Source organism: Gouania willdenowi, chromosome 6, assembly GCF_900634775.1.
Source record: "Gouania willdenowi chromosome 6, fGouWil2.1, whole genome shotgun sequence".
NCBI lineage: Eukaryota > Metazoa > Chordata > Actinopteri > Blenniiformes > Gobiesocidae > Gouania > Gouania willdenowi.
The window spans coordinates 12,919,892-12,944,022 of record NC_041049.1 but is presented as its reverse complement, the minus strand read 5'-3'; the positions used below and the strand labels follow the sequence as shown (position 1 = coordinate 12,944,022).

Sequence of the window (24,131 nt, the reverse complement as noted above, 5' to 3'; positions counted from 1 at the left end):
AAAAAGTGATGAAAATAGGTTAACATGTGGAAAGTTTGGTGTAGCAATTTCCCCCTGGGATTAATAAAGGAATTCTGAATAATAAAGGAATTCTGATTCTGTAGTTACAGAAAAAGTGTAAAAATGAGCAAAAATGGGCTCAAATTGCTCAAATTGTTAAAAAGAAAAAAAGTTATCTTAGTTTCTCTCCCAGTGTTTCGTGACCCCAAATGGGGTCCCAACCCCAAGGTTGAGGTTGTGATCTGCATATTCAGCTTGGTGAAAGCTTTTACAGATGCAACCATTTCTCTGTATCCAGGCTTGATATGATGATGTTACCACACGTTTTTTTATTAGAAACATGATTGACAAAATAAATTGTTATAAAACTATATCTAAACTGTCACATTATCAATAGGAACATGTAGAAGCTAAAGTAAACAGTCTCTTGATAGGGGTCTGCTAGCCTAAAGTGGCAGGTCTTGCTGCACTGCTGCTGTGTTGGAGCTACTACGCATGTTTATTTTTACTGAACTGGGAGGCAGCGTAGCCCCGCCCACACAGGCAGTCCCAGCCAATGAGATCACCCGCAGCTCAGAGGAGTTGATCTGCTGAAGGAAAAGCTCCGATCTATGGGATCTACCTCTTCATTGAGTCAGCAGCCATGCGCAGAACGACCCGGAGGAGGGCTGCGCTCTGTAGGCTGTAGTCTACATAAACCCGCTCCTACCGGGCACAGTACACACCTACACTACTGCTGCGGAACACCACAACCTGTGAGAGTTTGTATTCGGCGTTTATGAGGGGATAGACCTCCAGTCCTCCGCCCCCACCCTGCCCGCCTCGGACCACGTACGGACGCGGAAAGCAGCAGCGATGCGGCGGCGGCTCTGCTGCTGGTAACCTCTATTCGGTTCGTGTGTGGTTTTCCCCCCCCCGTACCCCGGTTCTCTCTATCTATTGTAAACCCGCCATGAAGCTCAAGCCGAACCAGACGAGGACGTACGACGGAGAGGGCTTCAAGAAAAGAGCGGCATGTCTGTGCTTCAAGAACGAGCGAGAGGAGGAGGTAAGAAACACCCGCCGTGTGGTGTCGAGTCTCCGGCTGTATCTACTGGTGTCACCGTGGCCTCATATCCATCCATTCCACACCAGCACCCAGTCATTCAAGCAAGACACGGATTTAAAACACACAGTCTTCCATGTATGAGAATTAGTCAGTGATTTATTGATAATGTGGCCCTGTTTTGGGTTTTTGTTGTGTTTTTGTTTGTGTCTGATGCACCGGGCCAGCCAGTTCAGGCTAGTTTTTGGAGCGCGAGAGAAAAAGACCCCAAAAAGCGCTGTTGTCAAGCAAACGTCACTTGGCAACACGTAACTAACGGTCCGCGCCTTCAGAATAAAACTTGGGTACCTGAACCTCACACTGGAAGTAACTTGTATGCTCCGGCAGCAGCTTTATTTTGAAGGCAGGCTGACGTTATGCTTTTACAAACTAAAGTGGACGTAGTCATAAAGATGGAGTATTTACGTCATAAATCAGATAAAAAAAATAAATAAATGCAACAAATGTCATGTCAGTTCAGCGTATGTAACCGTGACTCATGCTTTAGCAAAATGTTTGTCTGTAAGAAGGATTTACGTTTTGATTAACAGTGATTGAGACACGTGTGTTTAAAATTTGCATTAGCATCGTTCATTAATTACAGCTGGAGCTGCAGAAACAAGTTAATTAAAACGTTTGGTACCTCCAAACTGCAACTTGCCCCCCTCCATAAAGACAATATTACCTTCATCACTTGTATTTATGTATATATTTGTCCTTTATCCTTCATAATTGTAATTATTTTTATTGTTTTTGGCTTTATTTTTTGTTCTTTGCACCAACCACCAAGTTAAATTCCTTGTATTGTTTTTAAAGCTTTCCTTGTCAAATACAACTTTTTCTAAAGTACTTTATTAATTAGTTAACTGATAATTTCATAAATGATTTGATCAATAAAACGTATTGTTCAGCTTTAAAGCTACTCGGCACAAAACTTTTTTATCAAATAAATCCATAGTATAGGCTTAAAAAAATAAAAAATCAATAAATCGAATATAATTTGCTCGAAAGAGTTGAAAAGATGTAAAAGGTTGAAATTGCTGTTTGTTTTCATTTTTGTGCATTGCATTGTGGGATGTGGAGTTTGATGGATTTTGGGGCACTATTATCTCATTATCATTATTATTACTAGTATTATTATTATTATTATTATTATTATTATTATTATCTTATCTTGTTGTATTATCTTATTTAGTTTTGCACATATTAGTCTAACTACTGTTTATATTTATGTTTATATATTTTTTTTCTAGTTAATTGTTATTATTTAATGTTATTTAATGTTTACACTACTGGAGAGAGCACAGTTCACCAAGTCAAATTCCTCGTGTGTATAACTTGGCCAATAAAGTTGAATCTATCTATCTATCTATCTATCTATCTATCTATCTATCTATCTCTTGAAAATCATTTTAAATTTACCACCAGCAATATGAGAGAGTTGAAAATGTTCATCAAGACTGAGTTCTAGCTTGATTGCAAGGAATGCAAAAAATAAAAAAATAATAATAATGCCAAAAGCTGATAAGCCTTCTTGAATACAAAGTAAAATTCCAAACTAGTTTAATATGCCCAAAAATAGAAGGTCTGACCGGTTTAATAATAATGCAAAACCTAAGTTTAAAAAAACAAACAAAAAAAAAAACAATGTACAAGCACATATGTGTGTTTGTTTTTACTTTCTCACCTCTTTTTCCTCTGCTGATGATCTCACTTAATCCATATTTTATCAATATTCAAAAGTCTAGGCTTTTACATTTCATACCTTCACTGTTTAGGCATAAACAACACATTGTGTAATATACAGTATGAAAACAGTTGTCTGGTATCACCATTGTTTGGCCATGTCTTAGCTGTACCCATTTGTTTACACATGAGCAGATGTTATGTTATCTTTAGTTTTGACTTTGGATGAAAACATTTCATTTATCCTTCAGCACAAGAACAGAAACATTTACGTGAATAAGTAATGGCTTGTGATGTTTTTGTTGAAGCTATTCTTGGATATTTTTTTTTTTTATGACTGTATGTTAACAACAGAGGACAGTTGGAGTCTATTGTGACAACACTATGTTGATGTGACCCACAGGTTTTAAAGACTTTGATGGGCATGCCAAATCATGCAGTGCAGCCACAAATGACACAGTCTAAGGCAAACTAATCCTCTGATATGAAATACACACACTTGTGTTGTTGTGTATAAGCCATACTTAACTTGAATATAAGCTGGCACTCGGACAATTACTACCTGATCATAGAACACCGGGGGGTGGGGAAATCTGAGTTCTGGGTGCTCTTAGCCATTTATTTTAGAGTGATAGCGAAAGACAACTAAGAGGTCACAGTCACCTGAGTGTAGGAGCAAGTGGCCTCTTAAGAAACAATTAAAACACCTTTTTTTTTTTTTTTTAAGTGCACGAGTACTAGGGTTGCTACGATACTGGAATTTTCAACTTGATGCCGATACTCATGAAACTATTTGGTTTTCAATGCCACAACGATACAAAAAAAATGACTCAAAATATAATAGAAATATTTTTTATTAACAAGAATGCATAATTAAATACCCTCTATTACAACTTAAAACAATTAACGGAACCACATGTTAAATAATAATAAAGAGTTGTGCAAAAAGAAACTTCAACTATGATAACAAGTTTCAGGTAATCCGAGTTAGTGCAAAAAATAAATACGATAAAATAAACGACAAGTATAACAATATTTTAAGCTAGTGCTATGTAAGACATCTAATATTTAGAGAGGGTGGGGGTTAGTATTGATACATTTGCAAATGAGTATTGTAACCAGATACAACATTTTAGTATTAATACATTCTTTTTATTAGATATTTTTGGCACTCAATTAATAACAAAGTTGTCCACATTTGGTACAGTAATTACGTGCATTAAAAAAATTGTAGTAATAGTAGGAATAATAGCAACAATAGTGTAAAACAAATAGTCAAGCAAGGCAAAGCAGTAGATATTGGATACCCATAAGATCAAAAGAAAAAAAAAAAGGGTCACACAAAATTAGAATGTATAATATAGTCTATTACAACATGAAACAATTAACAGAACCACTGGTTAAAAAATAATAAAGACTTGTGCAAAGAGAAACTTCAACTATGATAACAAGTTTACAGTTTAGGGTTATTCGAGGGACTGCAAAAAATAAATAAAATAAAGGACAACAATTAGAACAATATTTTGTGGTAGTGCTGTGCAAGACATCTACATATTAGATAGGGGAGGTATGCACGCTACACTGCTGCTGTGTGTGTGAAGAGAGAGAGGGTGGGGGTTAGTATCGATACTTTTGCAAATGAGTATTGTATCTGGATAGAACATTTTAGTATTGATATATATTTTTTTCATCCAATTAACATCACCTTTATGTCATATCTATTGCTAACAGTCGGATGATAACAGACATCTGGGGCTTATTTGACACTTTAAATACATAATTGATTCTTTAAAGTGAATGAGACTTTAGTATTGCCACTAAATCGGTGTGTGTGCTCATACTAAAGCACTGTCATCATCCATCTTTCCCCCTGTCAGCTTGTCCTGTCGGGGCCTTCTTTGACAGTTTGAGATGCAGGACAAGTTGTTTATGTCCTCCTGAATATATTCCTGCCTTCCTGCTGTACATCTTTGTGGTTTTCCACGAAAGGCTTCGCTGCCAATAATGTTTTTATTGTACTAAATAGAAAAGGAGATGCAATCGTTATTGAGTAGTTTACTTGAGCTTTTATTGCTATTAAAGTTGCTTCAGATGTTTATGCATGTTACAGTGCAACTGAACGTACAGACTAAGATTAATCATAATAGTGGGAGGGGATGTGAGTCATAGCAAATGAGTGACATTTGTGTGTTTTGCTCATGCTCCAGAGGCAACTTGCTGATTGTGAGCCTCGTGTAATTTTTCCCTCCCTGGAAAGTGGATTAAGTTACAAAACAGCGAAATGTCACTCGCAAAAACACCGCTGTACTTCCCGTGTGAAGTATCATCTTCTTCTTGACCCTTTCTCTAAATGTTAGTGGGTTTTCTGTTTTGCTCTGAGGCTAAGTCTCAGATGACTGATAATGATCCATCAGTAAAAGTGGTGCAAGGTATCGCTATTTCATCATGGGTTAATTTGCCTTTCTTGAATGCTGTCATAGGTAATTCATAAGACCTGCAGCAGCTATTTTTAACGGTGCCGATTGACTTTTAAGCTTTTCATGAAGAGTTTATTGTTTTGGTCGTTACTGTTGCTAATGTAGGAGTTATTGCTAATGAAGTGTAATACAAAGGCAGGCTTCAATTTACCACCGCTCTATGTTTGAACACACAATATTAGACGTAATCATTTTATTTATTATAAGTAGGGGTGTCCCGATCCGATATTGATATCGGATATCGGTCCAATATCAGCCAGAAAATGAATATCGGATTTTATCGGACTGCATCTAAAATCACTGATATAAGCGCTCCAATAAATTTTCTATACATAGGTGACTGTGGTTCACACTCCAACAAAGTTTTTATTAAATTGTAGAATACTGCAGATATTACAGGTATGTTGAAGGTTAAAGTGTATGTAACCAATTGGTTAATAATAAATGGGTCAGTTTTTCTCTGTTTGAGTAACATCACTTGATCAAACATTCCACACTACAAAATAAGTGATACAAGTATGTATGATTCATGCTGATATAGTATGGGATGAATATTGGTATCGGCCTATACGGAAGGCTGCAATACCGGCATCGTATCGGAAGTGAAAAAGTTAATTATAAATTAACATGTATTTATTAATTATTATTGTCTATTTATTTATTATTACAATAATATACTTAATAATTATATTTATTATTAATAAACAATTATTATTTATTAATTTATTTTGTTTTACAATAATAGACTTAATATTGGTTATAATATTTTTTATTTAATTAATATTATTATGTTAATTATGTTATTATGTTAATTTTTTATTGTATTTATTATTATAATTTTTATTTATTATATTTATTTACTATTACAATAATAGACTTAATATTATTTCAATTAAATGATTAATGAGTCATCACAATAATTATAATTAGTAATAATATATTGATTTTAATGTATTTGTTAAAACATAATATTTTTGAAGTTATTAAAGTAAAGTGAGTAATCAATTCTCAATTCAAAGTTATAAAGAATGAATTTAGTGCATGTGAATAAAACATTAGACTTGACAGACTCAATATAAAATAAATCCATCACCAACAAAATTCAAGCTAGCTCTTTACTGCATAAATGTGAAGGTTATTCAGTCATTATAAGTGAAAGTATTAAGACTAATGTAATCACTATGTAGTGCCCTCCTGCAGAACAATGTTGATCACATTCATGTCAGATGCTCATGTGAAAAACACCCAGGCAATTAAGCATGATTTGCAATATGTGGATCCATCGTGCTACATTCCACCCAGAGCAAAACAAAAGAGAGGCCCGTGCTGTTGTGTGAGGACTGGGGATAAAAATGGAGCACGCAGGACAGAGATCTGCTTCGTCCTCACTGCTCCGGAAGCTGCACGGCTTTTGTTTGGTTCACATCCAGCACCGTCGGCTTAGTACTCGCTGACACCAGTGATCTTTTTAAGCCAGAATGGCTGCACACACACACGCACACGCACGCGCACGCACACACACACACACACACGCACACGCACACACACACACACAGGCTGGTGGACCACGCCGGCTGCATTTTTTAACTCCATGAGAAATCTCTTAACAACATTGGAAAAGGAAAGAATGATTTGTTTTATTTAACTGTGTTGGACAGGGTTGGGCTCAATTCTAATTGTAATCGCGTAATTGATAATTAAATAAAATTATTGCATAATCACAATTGTAACTGTAATTAAAAACATCTGTTGCTGTTATAATCATAATTTAATTGTAATTGACTTTGTAATTGTAATTTGCATGGAATTTTTACACAAACTTCTATTTAATTCAATGCAAAACTGGGGAACCATGTTACAGTTCTACGGCTTAGACATATTTAGTTTACAATCATCAAAATACATTTCATATTAAGTTCTCCCATTATATTTCAGTTCTCTTGAGTATCTTTTTTTTTTTTTCTTTTTTTTTTTTAAATAAATTGTAATTGAGGGGTATACTGACAGAAAAAAGGCTCAGGCGGCCACACCAGACATTAATACCAATATTCTTAAAGATAAGGAGGCCTAACAAGGTAACCAAGAGATGAAAAAAAACAAATTGGATGATAGATAATATTTTTGACTGTATTTTACAGCTGATTTAAGACATGGGTCAAAACTGAGCCGTTGTAAGAGATCAGATGCTAACACAAAAGGAAGGTTAAGTTTTATGGGGTTATTTGTTAAAGGCTCAGTAATTGTGATTAATTGAATTTGAACTTTAGTACTCGTGAACGTAATTTACTTACTTACTTATTTAATTCTGTTTGGCCCCCAAAACAAAATTGTAATTCATGAAATTGGAAGTTCTATGATGCCCAGCACAACGCACAAATCTCCAGAAACACAGAAAACGACAGCAAAATGCACCAAATGTCAACAAAAGTACACAAAATTATAACAAATATACACTAAACAACCACTTAAACACAAAATGACTACACAAACATATGCAAAAGGACTTCAGACACACAAAATGACTACACAAACAACATATACAAAAGGACTTCAGACACACAAAATGCCAACGAAATTGGACAAAATGACAGAAAAAAACCACACATAATGACTCGAAAATGAATTAAATAAACACACAAAATGTATAAAAACACTAGGAAAACCCACACAAAAGAGCTCCAAAGACCAAACCCTTAGTTCTTTCCTGTATTAATGCTCAGATGGGTCATAATTCTAAATGCTAACATAAATGTTAATAATGTGGCCCTCGGATCAGACAATTACATTGTTATCGTCAGAGATCAACGTCTTTGCACTCTGACTAGACACACAAGTCCAATCTGAACTCTTTTCCTGTAACACACGTCATTCACTCCACTCTAAATCAATCTTCCACCTGTCATACAGGATAAACACCTTTTTTTTTGGTTAATCTTTTTTGTAATCTGGAAAATGTTAAGCGTGCACACACCGTATCCAGGTTTACATTTGCTCCGTGGCTTTAACCTAAATCATCTGGGACTTGAGCAGGTGGCTGTGTTATCTGAGCGCTGCACGTGAGGCGAGCGGCAGCCGACACAGCTTCACGGTGAAAGCCTTCAGCAGGTGCCACTCATCACTTTGGCCCTCAGCCGGCCCATTGAAGAACCTCACAAGTCTTTCTAGAGTCTTTGCAATCCCATTAGAGGAGTTAGGATTAGGTGACGGGCTGACTTTTCTGCGTTGTATCAGATGATGGAGGTGGAGGTGAACGCCACCATCTGTTGCACAAGCTGCTTACTGTGCATTTCTCTGCTTAATGTGTGCATTGTTGCACTCATTGCTCACTCAGTGAGTGTTGTTCAATCAACCCTCCTCTAATTGCAGGTCATGGAGAATCTTAAAAGCCAAACAAACAGGAGTTTATCTGCTTTGAACTTTATGCTGGTTTTTCCTTTTTGTCATGTCATGTCTTGTTGACTCCTCTGACATGACATGATAATATACTGAACCTGAACGTGAACTACGCCTAACCACATAATGTAGGATTACCTATTGGGATATGCCCTGAGGGGAAGTTTTGGCTTCATCTTGACTTTTATACAAACCTGTACAAACCGGATCAAAATTATATCTACCTATCGACCTATAAAAGCAAGAATGTTCTGTGTGTGTGTGGAGCGAATATCTCTCTGACACGGTGTCTGTTCCACCTGAAACTTTGTCAATGGCTTTCAAATACCCCAAGTGTCTGCATCCATTATTTTTGAGTAATTTTGTCATTTCAAAACGTTTATTTTAATTTTTTTTTTGCCCAGATGTCACATTCATGTTCACCCAGAAGTGAAACCTATTCATTCAGCTTTTGACCTCAGTGTGAGGAGGCGCTAGAGCACCATCTATATCTATTTCACTGCACAGCTCCACACCGGTGCATGCCAGAGCCAATCACAGTGGTGAGTTAGAGTCACGAGTAGGAATGTGCGATATTTTATCGTTTGTGATTTATTGTCAAAAACATTCTAACCTGTAAGAATGTCATCCCTCAATACAAAGGATAAATTCCCATGTTGGAAATTAGCGAGGACCACGAACCATTTGTCCCTCAATTTAGCCAAGAATGCCCCCAAAAAAACCACCCCCTTCACACACCGCCGTCTGTGTGTGTGTGAGGTGTTCGTCACGGCTACCAGAAGTAGTACTATGCTGCGATACATCATGGACCGCTACTTGGTTAAATCCAGACAACCATCCAACAAAGGGAACCGATTCAAGTTTCTCCGTCAGATCCACCCAAAGTTCCACAAACACTGGGACAGAGATGAACCCTCAGCAACTATTATGAACTGGAAACTCAACTAAAGCTAACTGTGCTAAGCTAGCACACTGACACACAGACTGAGCTAAGTGCTAACTCTAACCACTCCATATAAGGAATAATAGACCAAGTAAAAAGAACACGTCTTACTGTTGTCAAATCACAGAGAGCCATTAATTAGTTTATGATCAGATTTAACACTTGTATGGAAGAAAAAAAGCTAAACATGTCGCGCGTTGTCCATCCATCCATCCATCTTCTCCCGCTTAGCCGTTTCCGGGTCGCGGGGGCAGCATCCTCAGTAGGGAGGCCCAGACTTCCCTCTCCCCGGCCACTTCCTCCAGCTCTTCCGGGGGGACCCCGAGACGTTCCCAGGCCAGCCAAGAGACATAGTCTCTCCAGCGTGTCCTGGGTCTTCCCTGGGGCCTCCTTCCGGAGGGACGTGCCCTGAAAGCCTCACTAGGGGGCAGTGGGCATCCTAATTAGGTGCCCGAGCCACCTCATCTGGCTCTTCTCGATGCGGAGGAGCAGCGACTCTACTTTGAGCCACTCCCGAATGACTGAGCTTCTCACCCTATCTCTAAGGAAGAGCCCAACCACCCTTCGGAGGAAACTCATTTCGGCCACTTGTACCCGTGATCTTGTTCTTTCGGTCATGACCCAAAGTTCATGACCATAGGTGAGGGTTAGAACGTAGACCGACCTGTAAATCGAGAGCTTCGCTTTTTGGCTCAGCTCCCTTTTTACAATGACGGACCAGTGCAGACTCCACATCACTGCAGACGCCGCACCACTCCGCCTGTCGATCTCTCGCTCCATCCTTCCCTCACTCGTGAACAAGACCCCGAGGTACTTGAACTCCTCCACCTGGGGCAGAACCTCATCTCCAACCCGGAGAAGGCACTCCACCTTTTTCCGGTCGAGAACCATGGACTCGGATTTGGAGGTGCTGATTCTCATTCCGGCCGCTTCACACTCTGCTGCAAACCGATCCAGTGACAGTTGAAGGTCACGGTATGTTGGAGCCAACAGGACCACATCATCTGCAAAAAGCAGTGATGCAATACTGAGGCCCCCGAACCGGACCCCCTCAACGCCCTGACTGCGCCTAGAAATTCTGTCCATAAAAGTTATGAACAGAATCGATGACAAAGGGCAGCCCTGGCGGAGTCCAACCCTCACCGGAAACGATTTTGACTTACTGCCGGCAATGCGGACCAGACTCTGACTCCGGTCATACAGGGAACAAACAGCTCCTATCAGGAGGTTCGATACCCCATACTCCCGCAGGACCCCCCACAGGAATCCCCGAGGGACACGTTGTGTGAAATAAATATTAACATAACTAATGTCACTATTCATTCATCCCAATTTGTGAAACGCAATATTTTTTCATTATATTTCATCAGCAGTAAAAACACTATTGAAGTTATTTGTGCTTTTAATGTGTTTTTTTATTTATTTATTTTTTTTATTTCAAGTGTAGAAATAATGAATTACATACATTAACACCATTAGTGATCCACATGCACAAATATATTCCATAAAATATCAGCTCATGAGCTGTTTGAGTCAGCAGTTATTGTAGCCTTTTTAAATGTGTCTAGTGTTGATGTATTCAGTTTTTTTGTGTTTGTAAGGAACCTGTATACACTAAGTTGTGAATTTTTTTATTTATAGTTTTTATTTATCGTGGTTTTTATTGTTATCGTGATAAATACTAGAAATTATCAGGATTCATTTTTTTGTCAATATCGCCCATCCCTAGTCACGAGTGCGGCCAGAGCCAATCGCTGTGCACATAACCAAGCAGACACGGACTGCAGGCACACAAGTGAGAGAGAGCAAGATAGTTTGAAGTTTTGATCTCCTGTGCACTTCTCTTTGAGGAAACATGCTTTTTGACTGTTCCTTATTTGGTGATTACGTTTCAAAAACGTTTATTTTAGTGGTTAAGGACGCTGGGCTTGTAATCATAGGGTTGCTGGTTCAAACCTCACCCGGGCCATCACTTTGGGATGTTGAGCAAGTCCCTTAACCCCGAACTGCCTCCCCAGGCGCCGCAAAATGGCTGCCGACTGCAGAGGACAAATTTCAATATATGTGTAACAACATATACATGACCAATTTAATTAATTAATTAATTTAATTGACGTAATCCTAAAAACAAAAAATGGCCAGTGGAAATATTACCTTCTTAATCGCACAACTGATCATAGACAAGATGTGCTAGTCAGAAGTCAATGCAATATCACCACTTTGAAACCTTCTGCTCAAATATTATGTAATATTTGTATTTTCATAATTTTTTTTAATAGTCTTTTGCGTGAGTACAAATCTATTTACTATCTTACTGCCTTTACTGAACCCTAAGGTTACATGTTCCCTTATTTACTCCTGCAGTACATGCATACAGATCACTCATTTACACTTGCACTGTAAATAGAAAGATCAATTACCATGAAATGCTTGACTTTGGAGGTCGGGAGGAAGGTTCTAGACTACTTGACAACATCATTCATTGGGGCCCAATGTTGCAACGACAGTGTGTTTCTGTTTGACTTTAAATCAATAGATGGCCTATCCACCCTCCTTGCCCCCCCCCCCGTGACTGATCTTAATAGGCTTCGTGTTACTGTGTCAAAAACCTGCACAAGCTGAGGTCAGTAACGCTGTCTCGTTGCCAGAATGTTGCCATGCAGAGCCTGTGTCTGAAACTACTGGTACAAGATGAGCATAGCAACACACTGTCAGTAGAGTAACACTAACTCTCCTCACAACACCAGTCTAGCCCCAGCTCACATTCCCTGTTTGTGGGAATTTCAGAAACTCTGCCAGAAAGTTCTTCATGGGGGGGTTCTTCCTATTTTGCAGTTTAGTTGGCAAAACATTTGTTGCTTGTCAAATACCTTGTATGTAAGAGTGTGCTTGTATTATTAGTGTAGCCATTGTTTCCATTACAGATTTTTTGCAAAATTAAAAGCTTTGAACGCATTTCCATGAAAGGTTGTAACTTCTGTGAATTCTCATCCCTCGGGACTTCGCTGCAGGAAGATGAACGCTCATACACTCCTTATAACACTCCACATTCCTTTATTGTTTCACGTCTAATATGGCAGTAATAATTTTAAACAGCCTCTGTCTCCTTTTCTACCTTCTCGTAGCGAAGTGGTCATGTGACCAGGTACCTCACATTCTGTGATGTGTGATTGCAGAAAGTGTTTCCATCCTTTTGTGGTACATTTCAATATCGTAAAGTCTGAAATACCTCCTCATGAAAGCGTAAAAACTTCTTAGCGATATTAGTGTTGTTTGGAAATTCAGGTGTTTCTATTACCAGTTTTTTTTGCACTATTTTGCACTATTTTGTCCATTACCAAGGGTAAAGGACACTCATCTACTGATAGCCATGGTACTGTAGCTTGTTGCAGTTTGCCATGTTTAGGCTCGATAAATAATTCTGACAAATAGATGGTTTAAAATCAGAAATTGATTTAATAGTTGTATGTGCTACTGAAACATGTGGACATACAAGAGGACTAAACATGACGTGACGACCCTCCATTACAGGCTGGGTCTTCTTCTAAACAAAGAGAGGATAGCATACACGCTATTTGCATTGTATAGCAAGCAATTAAGCCCCAGCTTTGGGTGACTCATGTTTAACAACAGGTTGGTTTAATAAATCTTCCTGTCGTTGTCATAATTAAGTTTCTTTAGAACACTTTATTAAACCCTCCTGTTTTTCCACTGGAGAACAAGCACCTGCTAGTCAGCACTTGGTGTGAACATGTACATTTGACTTCAATTGCTGTTTATTAGCACTGAGACCATATGGCCTTGTCCTCATTTTGATACTTGTATGCCAATTCAAAATATATTGAGATTCAATCGTAATGGTTGTTGCGATTTTAATTTCCTTATTTTCCTTATTCAAAGAACTAAGGGTCATTCCATGTCATTTCAATAAATACTGAAAATTTTACCAATTGTTTCTTAATTATTCAATTGTCACACTGCAATCTTTTAGTTTGATCATATTCATTTATATTTTGAGATATGGCCAATTTCGTGAATATAATGTAATATTTTTTTTTTCCATTTTCAGCATCCAATAACTCAGGAACCATCTTATATAAGGGTCATTTCAACTAATTTTCAGGACATCCCACGTACTTTGGTCACAAGAAATTCAGATTTTTACCAATTGTTCCTTAATTATTCAAAAGACTCACTGTAAATTTTAAGTTTTCCCGGATTAACACTTTTTGAGATATGACCAAGTTAGTAAGGGGGTATGCGTTTTGTTCGTCCTTATTTTTCTTTCATTTTCAGCTTCTAATATGTCAGGAGCGACACCACATTGACAACTGAAATTTGGCATAGCAATACAGCTCCACCTCCTCTCTCAGAATATACACAAATATCTGCTATACATCCTAACTTGTAGACATGACAGCTCATCAAAATTGGAAAAAAAAGTTTGTCAGGGTTTCAGGCTGAAACATGTAAACAACTTTGCATATGCCTCAGCTCCCTGTAATTTGATGAGCATTAAGCTATGTACAGACTGTCCAAATCACTAATAAAATGAAAAAATACGTTTGTGACAGATTTTGATTCACGAATGCATATATATCCTACTAAAAACAATGCACATCACAAGTCAGTCAGTCTCTCTGATATTTATTTTAGCTGCACATGAACACTGCATGCAGTATTAAACCAGGAAGTGCACACACACAAACACCCGATCTATGCGTATCAGTGCACTTTGCAACGGTAGCGTAATTCCAACCATCGCAGGCCGCTCAGGACTGCATTGACAACATTCTAGCAGCTACTATTGGGCATACAGGCATTGTGTTAATAAAATCATGTGGGTATTTCTTTTGTTGACATACCGGTAGTTGTGAGGATGCAGTACGGCATCCTCGCTATTGTTATCATTAAATTTTATTGTCACTATCACTATTATCTGTATTCTTCCATCTTACTCCTACTCCTCCCACATTTTTCAACCAATTGCAACAAGTTTGGTCTCAAACTGTTCACATATTTTCTGGACACTCTGCTATGTTGCAGTTTTTTTTAAACTTTTCAACTTTTTGTGTTATTGCCCATGCAACTTTGTGCTCCCATCCACTTTCATTGGAACTTTTAAACCGCTATAACATGTTCAGCTACTACCTTCAACTTATTTCAACTTTTTAAACCTATTTCAACTTTTTTCTACTTTCCTTTTAACTTTTTCAACTTTTTTCAATCTTATTGCAAATATTAAGCTATTGTTAGATTATTGCTAATGTTAGGCAAATGCTAATGCTAGGTTTATGCCAATGCTAGGCAATTGCTAATGTTAACATTAAGTTAATGCTAATGCATTTGATAGGCTAATGCAAGGCTATTGCTAACGTTAGGTTAATGCTAATGCTATCGTTAGGTTAATGCTAATGCTAACACTAGGTTAATACGATTGTTAGGCTAATGCGATTGCGCTAGGTTAATGTTGACGCTATGCTAATGCTAACACTAGGCGTTAGGTTAATGCTAATGTTAACGCTGGCTTAATGCTCATGCTAAGCTAATATGATTGCTAGGTTATCGTTAATGCTAATGGTAACGCTAGGCTAATGCTAAGCTAATGCAGTGTGATGCGGGCCAGCACCTGCACCCTCACTTAAATTTTCTTCAGGAAATGCAGATATTCTAGTTACTATTGGTATGATAATAGTAAATGAGCAATTTAATTTAAAACTGCTTCTGTTCTAAATATATTTACTCACATTAGACAGTTTTATGCATAAGATGAGATAAATATTACCTGTTTTAAAACCAGGTTAAAGTTCAGGAAACTATATAAGAAAAAAAATATTGATTTGGATATTTATTACAAAATGCATGAATAGTTATGAATTTAGTATTTTGTCAATCAGAAGACTCAAATAAAATAGGCTATGTCAGTAGTCAGCTTTTTCTTTATTTCTTTGGACTCAATCCAGCTTTAGCTAAACTACATGAGGAGTTTTATTGTGTGTCAGCAACAATAAAAGAGATTTTGTGCATGGAGTGAATGTTGGAAAACTGACCCAACTCATTTAAGAGAGGTTTCAGTGCCATTACTACTTGGATTGTGGGAAAGTGCATTAAATTTAATCAGGACCAATCCACATGACTTTTATTAAGATGCCGAACTGTTTTCTGTTCCAGGTGCTGCTGGTGAGCAGTAGTAGACACCCGGACCAGTGGATCGTCCCCGGTGGAGGGATGGAGCCGGAGGAAGAGCCGTGCGGTGCTGCAATTCGAGAAGTGTTTGAGGAGGTTGGTATCTGTGTGTGCACTGATCGACACGGTGACCTAAAGTACAGGTAGATAACAGAACTGGAGCAGTGTGTCTCAGTGTAGCTGTTTGTACTGGAGGATTTTCCATGAGGTTAGCACATGCTGAGGTGTCTGTGTAGAGATACTGTATATATGTGGCACTGACAAGAGCACTGGGTTATGGTAGAATATTGTAAGGCACTGATGCATCTCTGAAACTTAAATATATAACACTGAATTATACTAGTGTGCTGTATTTAGAGCCTCTGATTTTCTGTTTCAAAATTTCCCAAATTCTGTTTTGGGTTTTACCCATTTTTCGAGTCACTTTACACCAGGGTTTTTCAACCTTGGGGTCAGGACCCCAAGTGGGGTCACCTGAAGTGTAAATGGGGTCACCTGAAATGTCTAGTAATGGATAAAACATAATAAAAAAAGATGAATGAAAATTAAAATGTATTATTATTTTTTTTATTCTTTTACAAATTAAAACACATGATCTTAACGACTCTATTCTATACTTCGTTACAAGTTTTCGTTTCCATTTCAGCTACCTATTGTTTTGCATTTTTTTAAGCATCAAAGGATTTACAAATACGGAATGGACAGTGGACACGCAAGATTATGTTGCAAGGGTGAAATTAGCCACAATGCTAAACCCTCAGTCACCTGTTTAACAGGTAAAAATTGCATGGAAATGCATCATATGGTCCCAAAAACTTTTTGAGAAACCTTAATTATTATCACCCTCATGTTTTACACGAAACTCCGCCCAGCTGTGTGACTGTAGATTCTTCTGCTGTGATGTGTCACTGGGTAAACAACTAATACACCAACAGCTAAACCTGTCTCTGCACCAGACCCTTTTCAGATTTCATAATAATCTCAACTGCCTCTTCATTACAACGTGTTAAAAATACACTGCAGATGAAGTTCTGCATGTATTTTTAATTTCAGGGTAACATGATTACTGGATGAACCTTAACATGTACGTAGCACAATATTTTGAACGTGATTATTGGCAAAGTCAGACGTCTTTTAATCACATTTTCTAGACATTAAATCACCCGTTTCACTGTGAAAATGTGTATCATTGTCTTAGAAAATGCTCGCAAGGAAGTTTAATGTCATGTTGGATCCCAATTTTAAATAAAGATAAAGAAACTTTTTTAAAAAAACCTACTTTTCCGTTTCAGAATGTGAATTCTTTTTGGGTTTTTTCGTCTGTTTTCTGCGATCACAGAAAATCGGAGGCCCCACATACCGTGGAGCGTAATTTTACTATTAAAACATTTTACAAGGCATTTATTGGTAGTTAGGTGACTGTTAAAATGTCAGACTCCCTGCGTGCTCAGCCACACCACTGAGCTAATCTTGGCTCTGTGCTGGATTCCGGTACACGCTCCTCGACCCTGTGGCCTGCAGGACACATCAGTGACATGGTGACATGAGTCTCCACTGTAACGTGATTCCTGTGAGGAGCGTTGGAACCAATAAAAGCAGATGCATAATTATCCTGGAGTAATGTTCCTCTGTGAGGACTCATGCCAGGGTTTAGGAGCAGGACCAATGAAAGTTAAAGGGGCCACGGATTACGTAATACCTTTAGCTTTGTTCCAAAAAGGAGGGAATATTTTCCTGGCGTTTGTTTGTTTGTTTCTGTGTTAGCAGGTTTGCATCAAAAGGATTAAACAGGTTTTGCCAAAATTTGAACCATATATAGACCTTACGCCAGAGATGGGAAACTTCTATCACAGCAGGGGCCACAAGGTGATTGTCTAAAAACTCAAAAGGACGACAAAGACAAAACCCTTTGTTCTTTCCTGTTTTAAACATTTTATTTATATTTCAATTAATTTCATAGATTTTCTCATAAATACGGCACATTTTTGTTGTCTTTTTGAGTGTTTTTCAAGTCATCATGTGTGTTGTTGGTATAATTGTTCTGTTCCTGTTGTCATTTTGTGTGTCTTCAAAGTCATTTTGTATAATTATTGTTTTTGTGGTCATTTTGTGTTTTTTTTTTTTTTAAATAATGTTTTGTATTGTTTTTTTATCTTTATGTGTTTTTGTTGTTACTTTTTGTAATTATCTTGATATTTTGTGCATTTTCTTTTTCTGGAGTTTTGTGTATTATTTTTCTTATATCTTCCATCCTATGTCTGCCATACGCCATGGAAGATTCCATAATATGTTTGGGGGGGATTCAGATCAATATGCAAAATCTGGATCAGTTTCAAAAATCCAAAAATCTCATTATTAGCAACATTTCCAAAATTCATATCTTGGTTTGTAATTGATGATGAAATTTCACGCTGTTATGTCTGGTTGGTTCTTCAATTAACCCACCAAGTTTCATCCGGATCGGATCTGGGTTGCGCATTTCATCGCGATTATCAGAAAAAAAACCTTCTGCATCGTTATCAATAGCTATAGAAATGTATTCCAAGCCTTTAAAGTGTGAATGATCATGGTACCATGATCAGGATCACTGATCCAGATAACTGTCAATATCTAACAAAGAGGATATTTGGTGCTTAGAGGAGGTTTGCGCTCCGAGTGCTCTTGTTTTTGTAAACGTGACAGGAAATATGAGATTAGAGCACATATTCTATGCGTCTGCACTGAAATATCTGCTGAATAAAAAACATTTTATATTGTAATTAAGTTTCTCACTCTGCCCTGAGTGCATTCACACAGGCTCATTCGCCTGTCAAAAACAAATCCGAGTTTTGTCTCACACTGTTTTTGTGACTGTTCTTTTTCAGGCTGGTGTTAAGGGCAAGCTTGGACGTCTGCTGGGTGTATTTGAGGTAAAACTCTTTTAATTTATGGTAATTTGCATTAATGCACAGATGCACATCCACTTTAAAAAAAAAAAAAAAAGGTAAATAAACAAATAAAAAGACAACAGTTCTGGGATCCTTTCCAGGAAGCACTTGTAGAGGATAATGCAGGTGTAGGAGATGAATGAATAATTAACTAGGTTTCTTCTGTTTAATCATATTCAGATGTATTTACTTTATTGATCCCAAGAGGAAATTAGTTTGAGGCATGAGAAATTTTGCAGACAAACAGAAGGAACATTAAACAAAAAAGAAAACTGTATAGTTAAGTATCCAATCCAACTTTATTTATAAAGCACTTTATAATCCCAGGAAGAGTGGGATAAAGTGCTGTACAAGGTGACAACAGATATGTAAAGTACAAACACTAAACAATTGAAACAAAATGAAATATAAAATAATAGTGTACTGTACATAAAGTCAATGCAATTTAAAAACCATACGTCAAAGTAAAAAGGTGCATTTTTAAAAGAGATTTAAAAACAAGTGCACACATTATTGTAAAAAAAAAAACTAAAAAAAATAATAATACAAATGTACAAATATATACAAGAATCAAGAGGCTGTCGGGTTGAGAAATTAATTGTATTTATTAACATTTTCAGTGCTGTTGAAATTATATATTATGTTTGTTTTTTTTAAAAATCTCGACAGCAAAATCAAGATCGTAAGAACCGGACGTACGTGTACGTGCTGACGGTCACTGAGACACTGGAGGCGTGGGAGGACTCCGTCACCATTGGTACAGTTTTTCACTCTTTCCCACTCAAGCTTGTGTGTGTTTTCCTGTGAACTCTCTCTACCCTGCACTGTGGCTGCCCCACCTTTCCCAGTCCTCTGCATCCTCTTATTTATGAGGAGGCCAGTCTGCTGCTGGGAGACTACACAGGCTTTGGGGTATGCGGCGACAACGCTCACCGATAAATCTCACCCCGCTGCTCTCAGCTGCAGTGCTATTGGACACGGTATATCACAGCTGTCAGTGCTGTGGACGTCGGCATCCAGCCTCGCTTTGCTGTGTCGGACTGTATTCACGCTTTGCTCCTCTGGAAAAGTCTTTTTGTAGGCGTGAATGCAGCTTTATAAATGGATGTGTCAGGTGTTTTTGATGCGTACAACCTACAATAGTCCTCGTCCTCGTCTTAAGTGAAAACCTAATTAGCAGGACAGAAAGTGCACAAAAATGTCATATTTTAGTCTTTGTGTTTTGATATTGGTATATAAATATACAATATGCAGCAAATGTTGATTAGAGCAGTGATTCTCAACCTTTTCAGCCCCCCCCCCCCCCCCCCCAAAAAAAAAATAAATAAAAATAAAATAAAGTTTTCAGAACCCCACTGTACCCGAAGGTGGTTGAACACAGACATTGAAGAACAGTCATGTGGAGACAGGGTCATCTATAAAGGGGAGAGATTTTTGGGGCCCATTCATAAAGTCAGCAAAATAATGCTCCATTGTTTTATGAATCTGTGATAACCGCATTTATTTATTTATCTGAAGAATATCCACTGTTCTCCAGTCATCTTAAAGATGTAAACCCTTGTTTTAATCAGAAATAAAATGGGTTAAATTAGGTGACCAAAAATGGTGGAAAAGGTGGTGAAATAGGATTTTAAAAAACCACAGAAATTGGTTAAAAGTTGCACATTAGAGTGGCCAAAAACGGACTGAAAAAGTGGTAAAAAAGGGTTCAAAGTGTAATTATTGGAACAATTAGTTTAAACTGGCAAATAATGAGCTTGACAAATCGTGAATGTGGTTAAATTGGTAAAAATAAGCATGAAATATGGTGAAAAGAGATTAAACGTGGGTCAACATATGTGACACTAGGTGGGAAAAGGAAAGGGTTAATAAGTGCCGAATGTGGAAATACTGTGCAGAAGAGGTGTTGAAATTTGGTGTGGCAGAAAAGGGAGTAAAGCAGCAAAAATGCATTAAAAGGAGCAAAAATACAGCAAGGAAAAGTGATGAAAATAGGTTAAAATATGGCAGGTTTGGTGTAGTAAGGGTAAAAATAAGAGAAAATTGGCTCAAATTGTTTGCTTGCTGCATATTTTATATTTATACACCATATATAAAACAGAAACGTGAACTAGAGTGCAGAGGAGCAGCAGAGGGCAAACAATAAACACAAGTAGTCAGTGGGCTACAATGAGTTACCATGGCAACCCGATGAAAAGAAGATCAGCTCATTTCTACAAATGATTTGCATGATTCCAAAATAAGACACTTTGAACGTCAAGAAATGTTCACAAAACCTTTAGATAAATCTAATATAGGAGGTAAAATAAGCACATAGATGTTATTCTTAAAGGTTTTCATTAAAAACATTTTTTATCTCTAAGCTTAGTTTTACATGAGATGGCAAATGTTTTTCAACATAAACCTTCAAATGGTGCTGAGACGATGGATAGGTACTGTATGAATGAGTGAATGGCAGAGATGAAAGCGATGGATTACAAGTACACACATTACTGTAATTAAGTTGCTTTTATGAGTACTTTTACTTTTTTTAAATATATTTCTAAACCAGTAATTTTACTTGTACTTAAGTACGTTTTAAAAGAAGTAAAGCAATTCATTACATTTTTACATCCAACCATTAATGAATAAATTATTTTTTGTTTCAAAATCACTAATGGACATTGTGAAACTACAAAAAATGAAATGTCCAGACAACAATTAAATGCATCACATCACAGCCGACCAATCAGATTAAACATAATGCACCACACCAAAACATTGAATGCTGGTTGTTTTCTCAGTTTTAAAATTCATTAATGTATCTATACTTATTTTTATTTAATTTGAGTTATTTTGGAAAACCTTTTATTTTATACAGATGCCTTTGTGGAAAATACATTAAACTCCAGATTTGGTCTCCTCCTTAAGTTTATACATGAGATGTTTATTGTATGCAAGGGAACAATTTATTACCAAAAAATAAACATGGGGGTGAAAGTAACTATTAACTTTTACTTTGAATACTATTTAACTGAGCTACTTTTTACTTGTACTTGAGTAGAATTTAAATCAAGTACTTGAGTAGAATATATATAGTACATATATCTGTACACCTGTAGTGAAAGGATCAAAGTTGTACACTGACTCCTGTGTGTCTTTGGTGCCCCCTGCAGGCCGTAAGAGGGAGTGGTTCACGGTGGACGAGGCCATCAAAGTGCTGCAGATTCACAAACCGGTGCACGCCGAGTACCTGAGGAGGCTCCAGCTCAGCTGCTCGCCCACCAATGGGAACTCCATCCTTCCCAGCCCCCCGCCAAACGACAACTACCCCCACTACAGCGCCACCGCCCCATCCATGCTCAGCTGCTCCCGCAGATAGGACTGCACCAGCACTGAGGCCACGCCCCCCCATGACTCTGTACAGTTACACTCTACATGCATGAATACAATGACTTTGTCCAAGACTTTTCAACCTTAGCTGCAGGACAGACCAAAGCCACTGAGATGAAGACGCTGGTGAAGCTCTTCATCACTGACAGACTCTGATGAAGCAATGCCTTACACACACTCTAGAATGTGGACTGTTTTTCTTTTTTTTTTTTAACTTTCTTTTAGCAAAAGTCAACCTGCTTCGGAGTGGAGAAAAATTGCTGGCGAGCACATAAACAGTAATATTTTCACGTGATAGGTTGGAATGTTAATAAAGGAACTTTAGCAAGGATACTTTAAGAACTTCTCTGCTGCATTTCAGTTTTATTGGAACGTTTATTATCATTGTCTAATCATATCATAAATATAATATTTAAAAGAAAAATCCAAATTGATTTATTGAGAAATCATCCAAACTTTGCCTAATAATTTAATGTAGGCCTCAAAATGAAATAAAAATAAAAAATATATGTATTAATTGTGTTTAAATCTTTAAGAAAAGAGTCAAACAAAACCTCATAAACTGCACATCTGTACCGACATCTGTGCTGCTGTCCATTTAAAGCCTTTAAAGCTTCTCTCAATATCTTTAATCAGTGTTAAGTCATGTAGAATGTGTCAAACTCAAGGCCCGGGGCCCAAATTTGGCCCTACAGATGATCCGATTCAGTCTGCAGGAGAAAGTCAAAAATGACAAAAGAAAACATGAATTATTGTGTAAAATACCAAATAACTCTGTTGTAAATTGTTGTTAAAAGGAACTCTACATTTCCCAAAATCCTGCAATTTTTCTCTAATTATTCCACCTAATCTGTGTAAAATAATTAATTAAAGGACATTTAAGTATCTGTCACTTATTGCTTAGATATTGTTGATGCCTTTCATACGTTGTCTGATTCTTGAACTAAAATGAGTTTGACACCCCTGATCTAAATTGATATAAGAAAGTCAGCAGGTGTTTTATTGCAGCACGTAGAGGAGGAAAACAAACCAGGAACTAGTTAATGTTTATGCACCTCGCTTTGCTAAATACCGACTCCACTCCTACTGCGACGGCTGATGATTGACAACACGGATATATTGTAAATAGCTGGAAATGTGTTTTTAACCTGTAAATTTTCACTTTAATAATTTATAGAATTTTTGTTTTGTTTTTAGTTTTTTTTTTAAATGATGTACAAATGACAGAACGACACATGTATAATGTGCACGTATGTACAGAAACAGGATGTTTGTATCACATGTGACCACGTGCCACAGGTTTTCGTGACGGCTCAGAATGAACATGATATTAGTTGGTGACCTCAAACCTTAACGTGAAAGTGGAGGATTTTTTCCATTCAACCAGTGAAATGTATTTGCTAACCAGCCAAGAACACACATCTTATGATTAAACAAAACTGTTTTCTAACAATAGTTTAGAAGAAAATGTTTATTAAGATTTAATTTAGACATTAAACCAAAATGTAGTTAGATTTTTTATTTTATTTTTTATTTTATTAAATTCAATTTAATTTCTCCAGAATCAAATATTCTCTAAACATTGCAGTATTTTAAATTGCAGAATCACACAGCTCTTACTTTCAGCCTTTGTTTGACATGTGTGTATGATTGTGTGTGTGTGTGTGTGTGTGTTACAGGTGGATATTTAAGAAAAAAAAAAAACAATGTGCCAAATTTGTGCTGAGATGGAAAATCTTTGATGACATGATTGTGCATTTTTTTTAAATACCGACCACTTTGAGAAAAAAAAGAAAATGTAATATTTCACAGTACGATCCTCAATAATGTGAAAAGATTGACTGAATTCCTCATTGAGTGAGAATATGTAAGACAAAGTCAGACGATACAGCCCGATGAGGTTAAAATAAAATCCTTTAAAGATGAACACGTGTTTGTGGTGAACGCAAACATGGTTTTTCTCTGTTTATTGAACACTTTAATGGTTTGATTCGTTCAGTTTTCAGAATCAAAATGAATGATTTTCATTGTTGATCGAGTGAGGTTATGCAGAGAGGATGAGA

General features: G+C 37.2%; 1 protein-coding gene across 1 annotated transcript; it reads left to right on the top strand.

Moving 5' to 3' along the window:
• The first annotated feature begins 597 nt into the window (after nt 1-597).
• Nucleotides 598-22,907, top strand: nudt4b (nudix (nucleoside diphosphate linked moiety X)-type motif 4b). The gene is made up of 5 exons (XM_028448939.1): nt 598-1,048; nt 15,755-15,865; nt 18,634-18,678; nt 19,366-19,453; nt 21,852-22,907. The coding sequence occupies exons 1-5, from the start codon at nt 953-955 to the stop codon at nt 22,055-22,057; spliced, it is 546 nt and encodes a 181-aa protein (XP_028304740.1). The 5' UTR covers nt 598-952; the 3' UTR covers nt 22,058-22,907.
• Nucleotides 22,908-24,131: the final 1,224 nt, after the last annotated feature.